General features: G+C 41.4%; 1 protein-coding gene across 2 annotated transcripts in view; it reads left to right on the top strand.

Moving 5' to 3' along the window:
* Positions 1 to 10,776: 10,776 nt before the first annotated feature.
* The window catches only part of GRPR (gastrin releasing peptide receptor), a 29,241-nt gene continuing 25,142 nt past the window's right edge, over positions 10,777 to 14,875 (top strand). Inside the window, exon 1 of one of the 2 annotated variants that reach the window (XM_015886445.3) lies at positions 10,777 to 11,975. In XM_015886445.3, coding sequence (XP_015741931.1) covers positions 11,557 to 11,975 — 419 coding nt within the window. In that variant the 5' untranslated portion in view covers positions 10,777 to 11,556. The remainder of the gene's footprint in view (positions 11,976 to 14,875) is intronic. The other variant, XM_085550396.1, reaches the window with a different exon arrangement.

Here is a 14,875-nt window from a genome sequence, read left to right as displayed (position 1 = left end):
CAGGATGAGATCAGAATTGGCTCTCTGCCTCATTGCAAGCCATCATATGCTCCAAATTATAGAAAACCTGACAAATCTTACACATTTATCTTCTCTTCTAATGCACAATTTGTTTTTGGGACAAAAGCTAATCCTTGTAATTCTATTTCAGAGCTTTCACCTTTCATCTGCCTTCTCTGTATCTAATCTAATTGCTTGCTGCAAATGATTGATTTTCCCCTTCTTTTTTCCCTGTTATTAGGTCATTAAAGCTTATATCTCAAAAATATTTCCAAACCATTCTGAATATCTGTCAGCCCACATATTTGCAGAAGTTGCTTATACAAAGTACCCCTCTGAATGCACCACATCCTTGTACAGAATCTTGAAATCATGGAATCACCAAGGCTGGAAAAGACCTCCAAGATTATCCAATCCAACTGTCCGGTGGATACCACCGGTATTTGGGTATATATAAATACCACCAGTATTTCCCCACTAACCATGTTCCTTAGTACCACATCTAAACATTCCTTGAATTACTAGGGACAGTAATTCCACAGCCACCCTGGGCAGCCCATTCTAGCACCTCTCCACTCTTTCAGAGACAAAATTTTTCCTAACATCCAATCTGAATCTCCCCTGGTACATCTTGAGACCATAATGGGGCTTCCGATTAGCCTTCCTGTAACAGAGCTCATTCTTAAGCTGACACTACAGAGCCTGATGTAAGGATGCAGTTTCACACAGGGAGGGCTGCAGCAGAGATCTTGAGATACATAGCTCCCACCCATTCCCAGACCCCCTACAGCGCATATTTCCTCCCTGCTGGGCGATAATTTTCTTGTTTACCTTTCTCTTCCTTCTCAGCAAAATGTTGGAGGAAGTGCACTCTGCAGGAAGGTGCTGCTATTGGAGAGGAGAGAGGAATTCTTTAAGCATTGTCCCCAGACTGTGTCAGTGAGAGTCTGAAGCGTGTCCTACCCCTACAGGGAGACAATGAGCTGATGGGTAAGATAAGATCACTTAATTCACCGGCTTGTTGGCCACTCATTGCCATGCTGGGACTGCTGAACACTTTGTTACATTGATAGGCTGGTTTGGTAAGGGTGTGGAAGGCTTTGAATGTTATTTCAATTGGTTGTAACTCCCAACTTTTTGTTTCTGTTTGTTTTTAAACCCTCTGCTTCCTGAAGCATCTAAATTCCACAGAATCTCAAAATCTCTTATTATTTCTTGTTACTTTGTGGTCATCATTCACTGAAACCAGCAGGTATTTAGCTGCAAATTTCTTTGGCAGTATTGCTGTCTGATCCATTTGTTTAAGTCAGTATTGCACGGGACAGTTGTCAACCTTCAACTGTTCATAAACTGATAAAACAGCAGTTTGTTGCAGGATGCATTTAAATAAATTGTTCCAAAGTGATTCAAGAGCCTGCGCATTTCTTTTACATTACTTACTTTACTTTTTTTTTCTTTTTTTTTTCTTTTTTTTAAATTTTTTTTTTTTTTTTCCTTTTTCCTCAAGGCTTGATGTCTATTTATTTCGGTTTGAATTTTATTTCCCTTTAAGGGCAGAATGATGACTGTGTAGTCTACAGCAGGGATGGGAACAGCACAACATACACAGCAAGCAACAGGAACTCTCATATTTTTCATAAGAATGTCTGGCTGAAAACAAAACCACACTTCTATCAGGAAACTTTAAATCAAGGTTTTAATTCTGGGTTAGCTCAGACTGGAATCATCGGTTTTCCTGAACTGATCAGAAATGTCAGATTTAGAAGCAATTATAAATATATATTAAGTTACATTCCCCACCAATCCTCTGTTATAGATAATCGTGATTTGTAGTGGAATTTCTTTTATGGATCTAGATGTATTTTCCATAGTGGAGGATGCCATAAGATTTTTTTGTTTGCTCCCCAGATTAAGTTTACACTCAGTAATTTTACATCATGGGAAATGAAAATATTTATTTGGTTGAATTGAAAACAATTAATTTGAATTTGTTGAAAAACATTGAAATGAAATACTTTTCATTTATGCAAATAATGAATCTGCAGAAATTTGATTGCATTGTTCTCATTTGGATTTTAAAAAGGACTGGAATGTCATTCAGGGGTACTGAACATGAGACTAAAAACATATCTGTTATCATAGGAATCCATATTTGTCTCAAATTGCAGTTCCCTTTCATTGCCTTTATGCCTGGCTTATTAGAATATCAAATAATGTTGGTAGCAGATATTACATTTTAATTGTTTTGGTAATATTCTGACTTCTTTAGCAAACAGCACCTCCAGCTGGCAAGGCAAGCTTCTCTGGTGGGCAGAGGTGGGAGCTCTTTTAAGTGTCAGCAATGTGATGACTACATCAAATACCAATTCTCTCATCCAAACCTGAGAATAAATATTGAGAAAACATAACCTTCATCTTATGTTGGAATATGATGATTTGGGGATATCCTTGACAGTGATAAATTGCTTAGTGCATAGGCAGAGCACAGGTCTCATATCTTGTCTTTACAGCTGAAATACTGGCTTCCATCACAGAATGTAAGCCTTGGATATGTCCAAATGTTGATTAGTTTCTAAATGTCATGAACATCCAAACAATGTTATTTAAAATTTAATCCAGGTTTCATCAGCTCTGTTTATCTATAACTGATACCTGTAGATGACTAGATTCACAAAGTATACTTAACTCTCAATGAGGTCCCAGTGGGATTTCAGTTCCTAAATGTTCTTGAAGGTCTTGGCCAAAAGTATTTATGTGTTTTTGAGATCAGCCCACAGATGGCTTCTGGAGATATGACAATAATCCCCAGGGTTTTCTGAGCATATAGCTAGTTTCTCAGCATGAAATAATGTGAACATTTACCTTAGGGAATACTAAAAAATAAAGGTTGCCAGACAGTGCTTCATCGTCGCCCAGTTTTTCTACTGCCTCAAGCACTACCTTGTGAAAACTGCTGGCAAATGCAGATTAAAGCATTTCATGCCATGCAGAGCAGTTGCCATTCTTTAATGCAATTAGTGCTATGATATATAAAGGGCAGGAAGCCCAGACACTAAAATGAATGACTCATTCCATACTTATTCCTTCATCATTCCTTACTTGTTGTTTACCTTTAGGTTTGTGTGCATCAAGATGATGTTCTCAGAAAATTAATCACCATGATTCCAAGGTTGCTTTTCTTACTGGAAACATGTTGGTTGGATTTCATCAGGTATGAGCACGATTACTCAAAGTCATTCACTCTGAAGTACTACATCGTGTTTCTTGTAATTTATTGTTCGGCCACTCAAGTCAAAAAACAAGTTTTCTGCTGGAGTCTACCAATAGAGACTGACCAGGTCAGATAGATGCTATCTTGATATATAAAGCAAAAAAGATACATTGTGTCAATGGATGGTGGGCATAAGGGAGCATAGCCCACCAAATTAAATGCAGAGTTCAAATAAATTGAGACAAGCGGGGGGAGTGCTGCCCAGTTTCTGCTTCTTCTTCTCACTGCTGTAAAAGTATCTTACAAATCAAGGCACCCATCAGCACAGTTCAGTGCAGCAGAGCACTTTAATGGCACTTCATTTTCCCATTTTTCTGTGTCCTTCCAGGAGTGTGGTGGCAAAGTCACAGTCATTTCTCTGTCCCAGAGAGTGGTCTTATTTTCAAGTGTTTGCGTGGAATGCTTTCCAAACACTCTCATAGCCCACCCTTTAGCAGGGCTCTATTCATGAATGTCATGGTTTAATAATTTTGTAATTTTACTAACAGTATTCCACATCATAACATCATATAAAGCATGAATAATTTTACTGAATCTGCAACTTACAGAAGAAGACTACATCTCCCAGAGAACAACACGGTCAGAGATGGGTCACAGGACCTGGACACTGTATTATCTCTGCCGCAGGCTAGACTGACGTCTTTCGAGTTCTGGCGTTCAGGGGAGTGTGTGGGAGCCTTCACCGTGTCGCCTAGAGTTTACAGTAGGCCTCTCGGTTTTGGGACTCATTTCTCTCTCCTATTTTGCTTGATTTGTTAGCTCAATTTTCAGTTATATTGTATTATATTGTGTTATTCTGTATTCCGATATAGTATTTAGTAAATAAGTGTGCCTCCTTAGATCGTTGCCACTGTTTTCTTTTCCTAATTAACTTTTCCTTTCGGGCTAGGGCCCCTGCAGGGCCCACAGCCCCCTGTCACAGACACAGGTAGATTTTGTTTAAACCGTGACAATGATTTTGTGAAAGGTATTCTTTGTCTTCCAGTGTCTGCTCTTTGCTCCCGCTAGGCTTCTGTCTCCTGCAGGGACATAGATTTCCCATAAGGGAATTGTCTAATTAATCTCTTATGTAGTATCTTGATACCCGGAGTCAAATGAGAGATCAGAGTTACTGCCCTGATTGAGAGGGAGTCATCCAGCCCTGCTCTCCAGGGCATTTTTCTCCACAAGAAAATACATTCAACTAAGAGTCATGCCATGGCAGAATAGAATCACAGAATCACAGAATCACAGAATCACAGAATCACAGAATCACGGAATCATTAAGGTTGGGAAAGATCACTAAGACCATCTAGTCAAAGCTCCAATCCATCACACTGTGCCCACTGACCATGTCCCTCAGTGCCAAATCTACTTATTTCTTAAACACCTCCAGGGGCAATGACTCCACCACCTCCTTGGGCAGCCTGTTTCAATGTTTCACCACTCTTTCAGAGAAGATTTTTCCTAATATCCAGCCTGAACCTCCCCTGGCACAACTTGAAGCTATTCCCCCTCATCCTATCGCTGTTATCTGGGAGAAGATGCCAATCCACACCCAATCTTCTTTCAGGCAGCTGCAGAGAGCAATAAGGTCTCCCCTGACCCTCATCTTCTCCAGACTGAACAATCCCAGTTCCCTCAGCTGCTCCCCATAAGATTTGTGCTTCAGACGCCTCACCAGGCTTGTCGCCCCTCTCTGGACATGCTCCAGGGCCTCCATGTCCTTCTTGCAGTGCTGGGCCCCACAATGAACATAGTACTTGAGGTGCAGCCTCAGCAGTGCTGAGTACAGGGGAACAATCACCTTTCTAGAGGTGAAGCATGGAGAGCTGCCTCCATGTGCTACTGCCTCTATCAAGGGGACATGCCAATGTACATGCAGAAGACTTAGAAGATATATTGAGTGAGCTCTGCAGACACTGCTTGCCCTGCACTATGCAATCCCTGCTCATGTACAGATAGGGGTTCCTGTGCTGCTGAGCAACAAGCACACTTTGCCCATGTCCTCTAGTGGCTGTACACTCAAACAAAATTACCCTCAGCATTTCTGCAAGGATTTCAATTGTTTGGGTTTTGTTGTTATTTCTATTTGTTGGATTTTGTTTGTTTGTTTGTTTGTTCCTCTTCCCCATGGGAAGCTGCTGTGTCACAGCACAGGGTGCAGGTCTGCGCCAAGAGGTGCATGGCTGATACCAGGATTCACCCAGGTCTCAACATGGGGCAAAGCATTGACAGAGAGTGTGCTCAGTCCTACTTGTCACAAATGCAGCCGGACTCTGCTTAGCTTCAGAGGCAAATCACTGACTTTATCTGAGATCTCTTCTCCTTCACATAAGAGAGAAGATAATAAAAAGCAAATCAGATACTACATGTCAAGAAAAACAATTTGCTCAGAGTTATTGTTATGGAATGTCTCTGTGCTGTGCGATTTGCTTCCTAAAACATCCCTCAGGTACAGTATAAGGATGGTAAATGATAATATCACATTGCTGTGTTTCTTCAGTGTATTTCTTGGTGACTTTTGCAAGCTAGCTTTGGAAAAAAATTTTGAATCATCTTGCTGACAACAAATCTTACTTCTTTTTTTTTTTTTTTTTTTCCTTAAAATAAGTAGTTTACACTGTGGTGTTTCTCTTCTTCCTATCTCTCAAAGTACCCTTTTTATTATTACTAATAACAATATTACCAACTTTCTCTGTCATTCTGTTAGCAAGAGAATTGTTCTCTCCTATGGCAACTAAGTTTTTTTTTAAATAATAAATTACATCTTCAGTACATCTTTCATTACAAAAAGGGGAAGAATAGCAGTAATTTATTGCAGCAACTGCTTTTCAGCATCAGCACTGGAAGTGAAAGTTTCAAACCTTAAGTACCCACAGGAGGGCACTAGGAAAGGGGTGAAACTGGGGTGAGCCCATCAGCACCACTCAGCTCAGGGTAGGAGCTACCAGGGATGATGGGTCCTGAACACCAGTTCTGCATGCCAGGGGCCAGAGGGAGGTGTTGATCTTAAATCAGTATCTAAAAATGCCTACAAAGTGATCCATCTAGGGTCTGATGCTCTTAATTGAAGGCCTCAACACAGATGTTTTGGCCTCTAGCATTCCTCTACAGCCTTGCAATAGTTAAATAAAGACCTCCTTCAGATGTCTGAGGGGCTTCAGGGTGCTCTTCCCTTCATAGCCTTCTTTTGCCCTTTGAACCATTTGTATCCACAAACTCATTTCTTCTTTAAAAAATTCAGTTTTGCTCTTTCAGTATGTGCATAGGGTAGCTGCAAAGGTCATTTTCTATTCTCGTAGCTCATACCACACTCTTCATGCACCCTTTCCTGCCGCTCTGCCCATCAGAACATCTCACACAGGCATTCTCAAGTCCCTTTCCATCCCACATTTACAAAGCACAGGCTGGTTCCTTCCTTCTGCTGCTCCACCACACAATCTCCCTCTCTCACTTTCTGCATTTTCAGGTGTCATTTTACTTTGCTTGTTCTACTCTTCAAGCCTGGTAGGAGATTCCTATAACTAAGTATTTAAAAGCTTTCTCCTTCAGATCTGTCCTTCTTTGTGATCACATAGGTGCTACCCAGTTCAGACATCCCCACATCCCCTCAGTTTTTGATGACTTTATGTCATGATGAGATGCTGGGAGTGAGTACGTGATTTATGAAGTTCAATAACAAGCTGAAGGAGTTGTTTAATTTAGGATGGGTAAGCTGTTTTCAAAGGCACAGTGGGAGTGCTTCACATCGTGTGGCTTGCATATTCATCTGCAGCAGGGCTGCTCGACCAAAGAGCAAGTCTGACACAGCTTCATTTCCATATTTGCACATACAATAAACTATCTCATGGTATCCACTCAAGGGACTTCTGTAAAAGAGTTCTATTTTGTTTCATCTCCAGCCCCTCTGACCTCCAGATTATGCAGAGATGAGTCTGGATCATTGCTCAAGAAATAATTTTTTAATACAATTAACAGCCTGTAAAGCTCTGCTGTAAATCAGATCTCTGGAATGAACTCAGCTAGGAAATTACCCTTTTGTGAACAGTTATTGCTAACTTCAGTGACTGAAACAGAGAGGTGAACTGAGACACAGAGTATAATGTGAATGGGTAATGGTGACAGCAGTAAAAATGAAGACCATACTTGAACAGAGCATAAGAAGGATGCTTTCTGTCACCTTGTTCCCTCTGATAGGTGAATAATTTGCAGAAGGAGAGTATTTGGTAAATCAATAGATGCTACCTGACAAGAGCTCAGCAGGGAGCAATCCACGGTCACTGGAAAGGGAGTTTATCTTTCTCCTCCAAAGAGATGCACAGGAAGCCACCACAAGGACGGTCATGTGTGGCAAGATAATGCAAGTGACACTCTTGAGAAAGAACATGCCTTTTGTGGGATGATCCCCAGTGCTGCTGGCCTCAGCCAGCTGCAGGGTCTTCAGGTGGCCATGGCAGCATCCATGTGGGGCCTCACAGGGGCTGCCATCAGTCTCAGTACCCGATGCCTGCAAGGTTTCTCTTCTGTCTGGAAGGGGTCCCACATCTTCATTTCTCCAAGGTCCAAACAGCAGGTGACTTCTGTGCTTCAACTTAGAAAACTCTTGTTGCACTAGATTTCCACCCAGAAAATCTTATTTATGAGGAATACGAAGAATACATATTCTATATACAAAGAATAAATGATCGGTGCCTTTCCAAAGATCTCAGGGCAATGAGAGTTTGAGCTCTTTGAAAATCTGCCTGTGGCTCTCTCTGTGGCAGCTGCAGCTCATTGAGCTCTTTGAAAAACGAGTCCTTGTATATTTCCCTCAGTGCACATTGTGTTTGTTTGGAAATCTGGCTTCATTTCTAGTTGGTGAGTCTATGAGCAATGTAGGAGCCTAAAATTCATTACCTTTCAAGTAAGTTTAACTTCTTTTGAAAATTTTACTCACTAAGTTCTTTCACAAATTTACTCTACTATGCAAAATTAAGGAGAAATGCATTTGTCTCTTTTCTCATTCAGAGGCTGGGTAGAAGTTGAGAGCTGAAAAAAGCATCTATTCAAAGTATCTGTGGAATCTCTTGTAGTCCAGCAGAAAAGCATTGCAATGCAGGAGCGGGGAGATCTGTGTTACTCTATTCACCACTGCCAGCATCTTGTTAAGTAACTCTGTGCAAACCACTCTTTTTCTTCTCATGCATGAAGGTTACCTCTGGCAAAACATGGCTAATGGTGCTTATCTTTCCTTGGAGAGAGACTTGGGAGCTTGAAATGAACTCTGTAGCAGAGGTGCCTATGCTTGTAGAAATGGCTACATGTTTTGCTTGCTCAGGGAAGACAAAATAATTTATAACAAGCAAAACATCTCATTATGAAAGATGCATATGCAAATTACAAAGAGACAAAAACATCTCTGGGAAATATCCTCAGATACTTATGGGAACACTTGTTGACAGTCTAAATAATGCCTGTGTTCTACATGTTGGTAGCAGGCACATAACTCAAAGGAGTCTACTAAGTCTGACATAAACAATGAATGTTTTTATAATTTAAACTGTATTCCAGGCTTCACAGGATCTGTTGGGTTTTTTAGGCGTTTAGTTTTTTCCTTTTCTTCATGTCTTTTCCATTTCTCATTCTCAACAGCCAAAAATGTCCTAAAACCAGAAACCTGTGTTTATCAATTGCAAGAACTAGAAATATGTAACTTAAGACTTGAAAAGCACCATGAAACGATCTAAATCCTTTTACAAAGGAGAAGTGAATCCCCTCAGAGGTCACAAGAACATCTTTCATCACTGGTGGAGACACCTGGGGCACAGGCTGAACTGCATGCACTCACCTCAGAAGAAAAGAAGCATGAACACACCACAGCCTGCTGGAAGATAGCAAGTGGTTCTAGCAGTGCTTTCCCTTTCTTGGCTTTGTTCCCTCCACTATGTAACAATATGAAAGATTTCAATGTAGAACCATTTAAACTGTGATGAATCGCGTCTTATTGGCTCTGTTAGAGGGTTTTTGGCAAATGCACCTTTTTATTGTCCATCCGGAAGATTAAAGCCTAGCAGTGAGAGCTGGAGCTGTTTAGGCTCTCAGCAACAGATTGACAGATCCCAAAGTCTATCATTCATTTTGGGGCAGGAAGGGATTGGTGGGAAGTTGCCAAACATAGGGATCCATCAGGATTACACTGGGTGGCTTCTCCCTCTGTTCCAGCAGTGTAACTTTATAACAAAACCTGGAAATCAAAGAGGAACTCCTCTGATCAGTCTCTCAATAAAACTGGGGGAGCTGAGGGAGGTGTCCTGCCACAAAATATGGCCAGGCTGTTTTGGTAGCCCCATGACGTCTCCCTGTGCCTTCAGCATATGTTATGCTGCACTGAGCACCATGCTGTCTGAGCTCTGTCCCACCTGGCAGCCTGCACTGAGCTGGTCCCAGCCCACCAAAGTGTTTCCACCTGTGCACATGGATCAGGCAGCACTGTTTTGTCTTTTTTTAATGGTGGTATATTTTTAAAATCAGACTTTTGCCTGAAAAGGAATAGCAGGAAATCTGGCTTCTATTCCCTTAAGCTCTCAGTTCAGCACTCTCAGGTACTCAGTTTGAAAACATATGTTTTCCACCTACTTAAGGGTACACATAAGTCTGTTGTTGACTGAGAGTGAACAGCGGTGAAGCAGCTGAAAACACTGACCTGGGTCACAAGAAAGAGGCAGGAAAACAGCTCCCAGTGTCTCACTTCTATGATCCTATTCTGGGCCATGGCTCTCAAGTACAGTGATATTTTCCAGATCATATTCTGGAATATTTCTTTTCTCAACAAACTGCTGGTCGCACTTTTATTGTCTTATGTCTGATTCAAATCACCTCCCCCCTCACTCCCAGGCCATTCTACATGGGTAAAACATTCTTTTGCCTGCAAAAGTGGGCAGTCGCACAGGGAAATGTAAATTACAGCTCCATTTAATTCTGCAGGCTGGTTTACAAATTAACTGTATTTCTCTGCAGTCCTGAAAGTCCTTGTATACAACCATAAATTGCCTATTCGTTCTAAAGCAGTAAGGCATCAGTGCTGGTTATATCTTAATTAAGCTCTAAGAAAGTATTTTCAGACTGTTACGTACTAAGTTTCTCCTTGCTGTGTTAGCTACAGTTGTGGGTTTGGTGGGTACCCTGTAAATAGTAGTGATTGCACCTAATGGTAAACTTTGTCCTTTGTTATTGTTGTCTCCAAATAAAAACATGAATTAAAAGTGTATGGAGTTCTGGCTTCCTTGGCTAACTGCAGGTGCACAGTGCTAATATTCATTTGCTTATCTTAACTGTGTTACTGATTTTATCTTAATTGGCTTTATTCAGCTCATTTGCCCTGGGGGATGAATTTGGCTCCTTATCATTACGCTCCTTCACTGGAACAGTGAATACCGGAGTGTGAACAATGAATAAAGCGCGATCTCATTTAAGAGGGCGGAATTGCTTTTCTGATCACATCATCCGCAGCACGAAATAAACGAAGCTTTGCTTGAGGCGGTGACCCTCATCTCAAGAGGTGTCAGAGAGCAGAGTCTGCGGTTTATTTTTTTCATCTAAAGAGTTAACCGGGGTTTTCTTTCCTCGCGTTACTCCTACCAGGCAGTGATGGGATCGTCCAGTAGGTGGCTGGCATTCCCCGACGCTGCCGGCAGCTCCCTCGGAATGAGTGCGCTCGTGTCAGCCAGCCCGCTCTCATCATGGGAAGCCGGGGGGGAATTGACGTCCGGAAAATCCTACCTATAGGATCCGAGCCGTCGGAGGAGAAGTGCTTTTCCCTCACTTTAAATCCGGCTGTGGAGCACAAGAGCTGAGAGCTGCAGGAGTCGGGGAATGCAACGTGACTGCCGCTACTGAAAGTTATTGCTGGTTTTAATTCCCTTATTTCAGACTCTGCTCTGCTTGGCAGAGCTAAAGCTGGGAATTTAGCTAACCTTCTTGTTGAAAATGCTTCCCACTGACTGGTCTTTGGGTTTGATAACCGGCCTGACAGAGCTGAGGAACAGTTAACAGCAAGTCAAGGCAATGAGCAAAAGGCAAGTTCCGGGATTCAGACGCTGCTAGAAAATGTTCTCCTTTCAGTGTACAGAAGCAGTACTGTTGAGCAATGTGTGGGGGCTTTTTGTTCTATTTATTTTTGATATGTGTCACAAGGTGATATGACTTTTAAACTCTTCCGTCTGTTTCAAGCAACCAAGAAGTGACAAAGTTTAAGGGAAAGAAAAGAAACAACTATTTGAGGATTTTCAAAGAAAGTTGTCTTCCGAAAAGAGGAAAGTAGGGCAATGGCATCTGGAGAGTGTCTGCTGCTGGACCTGGAACCTGATAACTTCATCCTCTACAACATCTCTGCCAACCAGAGTGCAAATCTCTCCGTCCTCAGTGACGAGTGGTTCTACCCAGCCTTCCTTTACGCCATCCCCACCATTTACGGGATCATCATTTTAATAGGCCTTATTGGTAACATCACTTTGATTAAGATCTTCTGTACTGTGAAATCCATGAGAAACGTCCCCAATTTGTTCATCTCCAGCCTGGCTCTGGGAGACCTGCTGCTGTTAGTGACCTGTGTGCCCGTGGATGCCAGCAGGTACCTTGCTGATGAGTGGCTGTTTGGCAGGATCGGATGTAAGCTCATTCCCTTCATACAGCTGACTTCTGTAGGGGTGTCAGTCTTCACTCTCACTGCTCTCTCAGCTGACAGGTAAGCTTGCTGCTGCAGCCTTGATTTTGTAAAATGCACAATTACGGATGGATATTTTCATGTCAAATTGCTCATAAGAGGCACTTTTAACCTGGTGTTGGACAAAGAGCAACTTCATTTAATTTTGGGTGGTTATTGGCACAAAACTTGAGGAGTTTTGTAAATGCAGGTAACTTTTTCTAGGTTACACTAAATGTTTGTGCAGTTTAGCATGTAGACCAACTTAATTAAAAGAACACTGAGAGTAGGTCAGGCCCAGAGGGATTCATGAAGTCATTCATGAAGGAAGCTCTACTAAAAGATAGTTCTACCAGAAAGGTAACTGATCCATATTCAATGATGTGCAAAGGCACTGAAGCAGCAATTTGAAGTATAGTTAGAATAAATTTTTTCTAGTGTTTTGCTTCCTTAGATCTAATTCCAAATGAGGCAATGTTTCATGAAATATGTTCAGATTATTCGAGTGAAGATGCCTGAAGTCAGGCATCTCAGTTTGCTGCAGTCAGTACATTTTCCTCTATTAAATGTTTTGCTGCTTGGTCAATTGTAATTGGTCTGCGCTGTTGGTTTGGAAACTTTGTCTTCCAATAAGGTTTGGTGAAAATAACATGCAATAACTATTCTGCTTTAGATTATATGAAAAAGTTTGACTCCTGCAGATGATACACTTCTAATACTCCATCTCTGTCTTGGATTGCTGTGAGGGTCTGTAAAATTGTCTCAGAGCATTCAGATTTAAATTCAAAAGACTTTGAATCTGAATATTGTTTTAAAGCATTAAGCCTTCCTTTCCAAACAGAACACATGTACTCACAGGACTGCTCTATAGGAACTCCTGTGCTCATCAGGGAGGCCAGGACATCTTGTTCCTAGTATTGGTAATTCAGAATAGATTGTGGAAAACATTGTGACTACGTTAAACTTAGGAAATCTCACAGAGGTAATAATATTTCTGCTGAGAGAAATCCTTATGATTTTGTTCTGCTCAAAATGTCATGGGGGCAGTTTCTGAGTAAAAAAGAAGTGGAAATAGCCTTGTGTTAAGCAACGCATTGTATGCTGCGCTGTGCCTCTCAACCTTCCACTTTAAAATAGCAGGCACCTTTTGCTCAGTTTTTAGGGTAATTTCAGTGTAATGTACGGGGTTTCAGTGGAAATAGATCACTGTGTTTCAGACACAGAGAACGGCTAATATGCTTTCTGTCCACAGCAGCTCCATGATAACATAAAAATAACTGTCTGCCCCAGTAGCAGATGATAAACACAGTAATGGTCAGATAGAAGTCTTCAGGACACTTACTGTGAAAGTGTTGGCAAAGTGGGAAAACTGCACAAACTCTCAAGTAAAGAATCACCTACACTTTGTGACAGCTGGAACCTCTCCTGCTCTGAAGAAAATCATAGGAAAACAATAAGTATTTCTCCAGGAGTCTTTCTGAAGGAGTCCTCTAAGTTGTTCTAAAAAGTGTAGGGAAAAGAATCATAGAATCATAGAATTACCCAGGTTGGAAAAGACCTCGAAGATCATCAAGTCCAACCGCAGCCTAACCAGTACCCTAACTCTAAAAACCCTACACTAAATCATATCCCTGAGCACCACATCCAAACGGCTCTTAAACACAACCAGGGATTCTCAAAAGAGAAATGTGTTATGAAGAAGATTACATTAGAGAGATTTGTTGCTGTCTGATTATACACTGTGTAATGCAAATACTGCAAATGCTTTTACTGAGCAGCACATCAATGGTGTTTTGTTTTGTTTTTTAACCTGAAACAAATCAGCAACACAAGAAAGAGCAGCTGTGGAAGTATGGGTTTTGGCGACTTTAAATTCTCAACTTCAGCTTAATCTAAATAGTTTTAACTCTCATGCTGCACTGGGGGCAAAACCAAAAATGTTAGAGCACATTTTCATGCCACTTGGCCGTAAGGGAAATGATCATGTGTGAAAGAAGACTTTGTGTTCTCATTTTCAAGTTACCATTTTACTGTCTTTGAATGCATTTGCTGTCCACTTGGGAGATAATAAAAATCCTACCTTTATTACTTCTATGAATCCTATCTGCTGTGCACTGAACCACAAATAGGTCTTATCTGTGTTTACTGAAGCCTTTGTTTTGTTATATTAACAGCAGTGCTGGGATAATTTTCTTAAAGAATAATGTCTATGTTCCGTCAGCTCACATATCACTATTCTATTTTTATTTTCTGGAAACTCTCACCCTGAACTCTGAGACCCAATATTAATCATGTCAGAATCATTAAGAAAATAAAATGTACAGGGAAAACTTCCAAGATGTGAGTTGGCTGTGAGCAGCATTATGATGCCTGCCTGGGTCTCTGGAGGGACCATCAGCACTGGGGCAAATAGATGCTGACAGTGGGACTTGTAGCAGTTCCATGGCAGACCATGTCTGAGGTAAGTTGTAAGATGTGGCCTTGCAAGTGTGGTGCTGCCAGCTCAGCCGTGCAGGGAAACATCTACAGAACCCAACAGGTTCAGTAGTGAGATCGGAGTAAAAGAAGGAATCGGGAGTCCAGCATGTGACACTGTTCAGACACATCAGGCAGGAAAGCTGGCTCAGCAAGTGGCAGGAAATCAAGGAAAATCTTTGCACAGTAGGAGGAAAAGTGGCCCATTTAATTACCCTTGTCATGGGAGATGTCTCTATTTAATTGACTGTTTCTCACATGACTGACAGAGTTTAGGCATTTGCAGTTAAATTACCCAAGCTGTCAGGCGCTGATCATACTTGCCCACTGTTTCAGAGATAGTAAAAAAAAAATTGAAATGCCACAGTGTTCGTGCAGTGAAGCATTCCTGGAGTAATGCTGTTTTTACAAGCACATGGCAGCATGTGTAAAGCATAATTGGGGTTTTCAAGTGTAATCTTTACTTT

This window comes from Coturnix japonica, chromosome 1 (assembly GCF_054131305.1).
Source record: "Coturnix japonica strain WE chromosome 1, WE-NBRP24, whole genome shotgun sequence".
Classification (NCBI taxonomy): Eukaryota; Metazoa; Chordata; class Aves; order Galliformes; family Phasianidae; genus Coturnix; species Coturnix japonica.
Note: the sequence above shows the minus strand (reverse complement) of the source record. Positions and strands in the feature narration are given on the sequence as shown.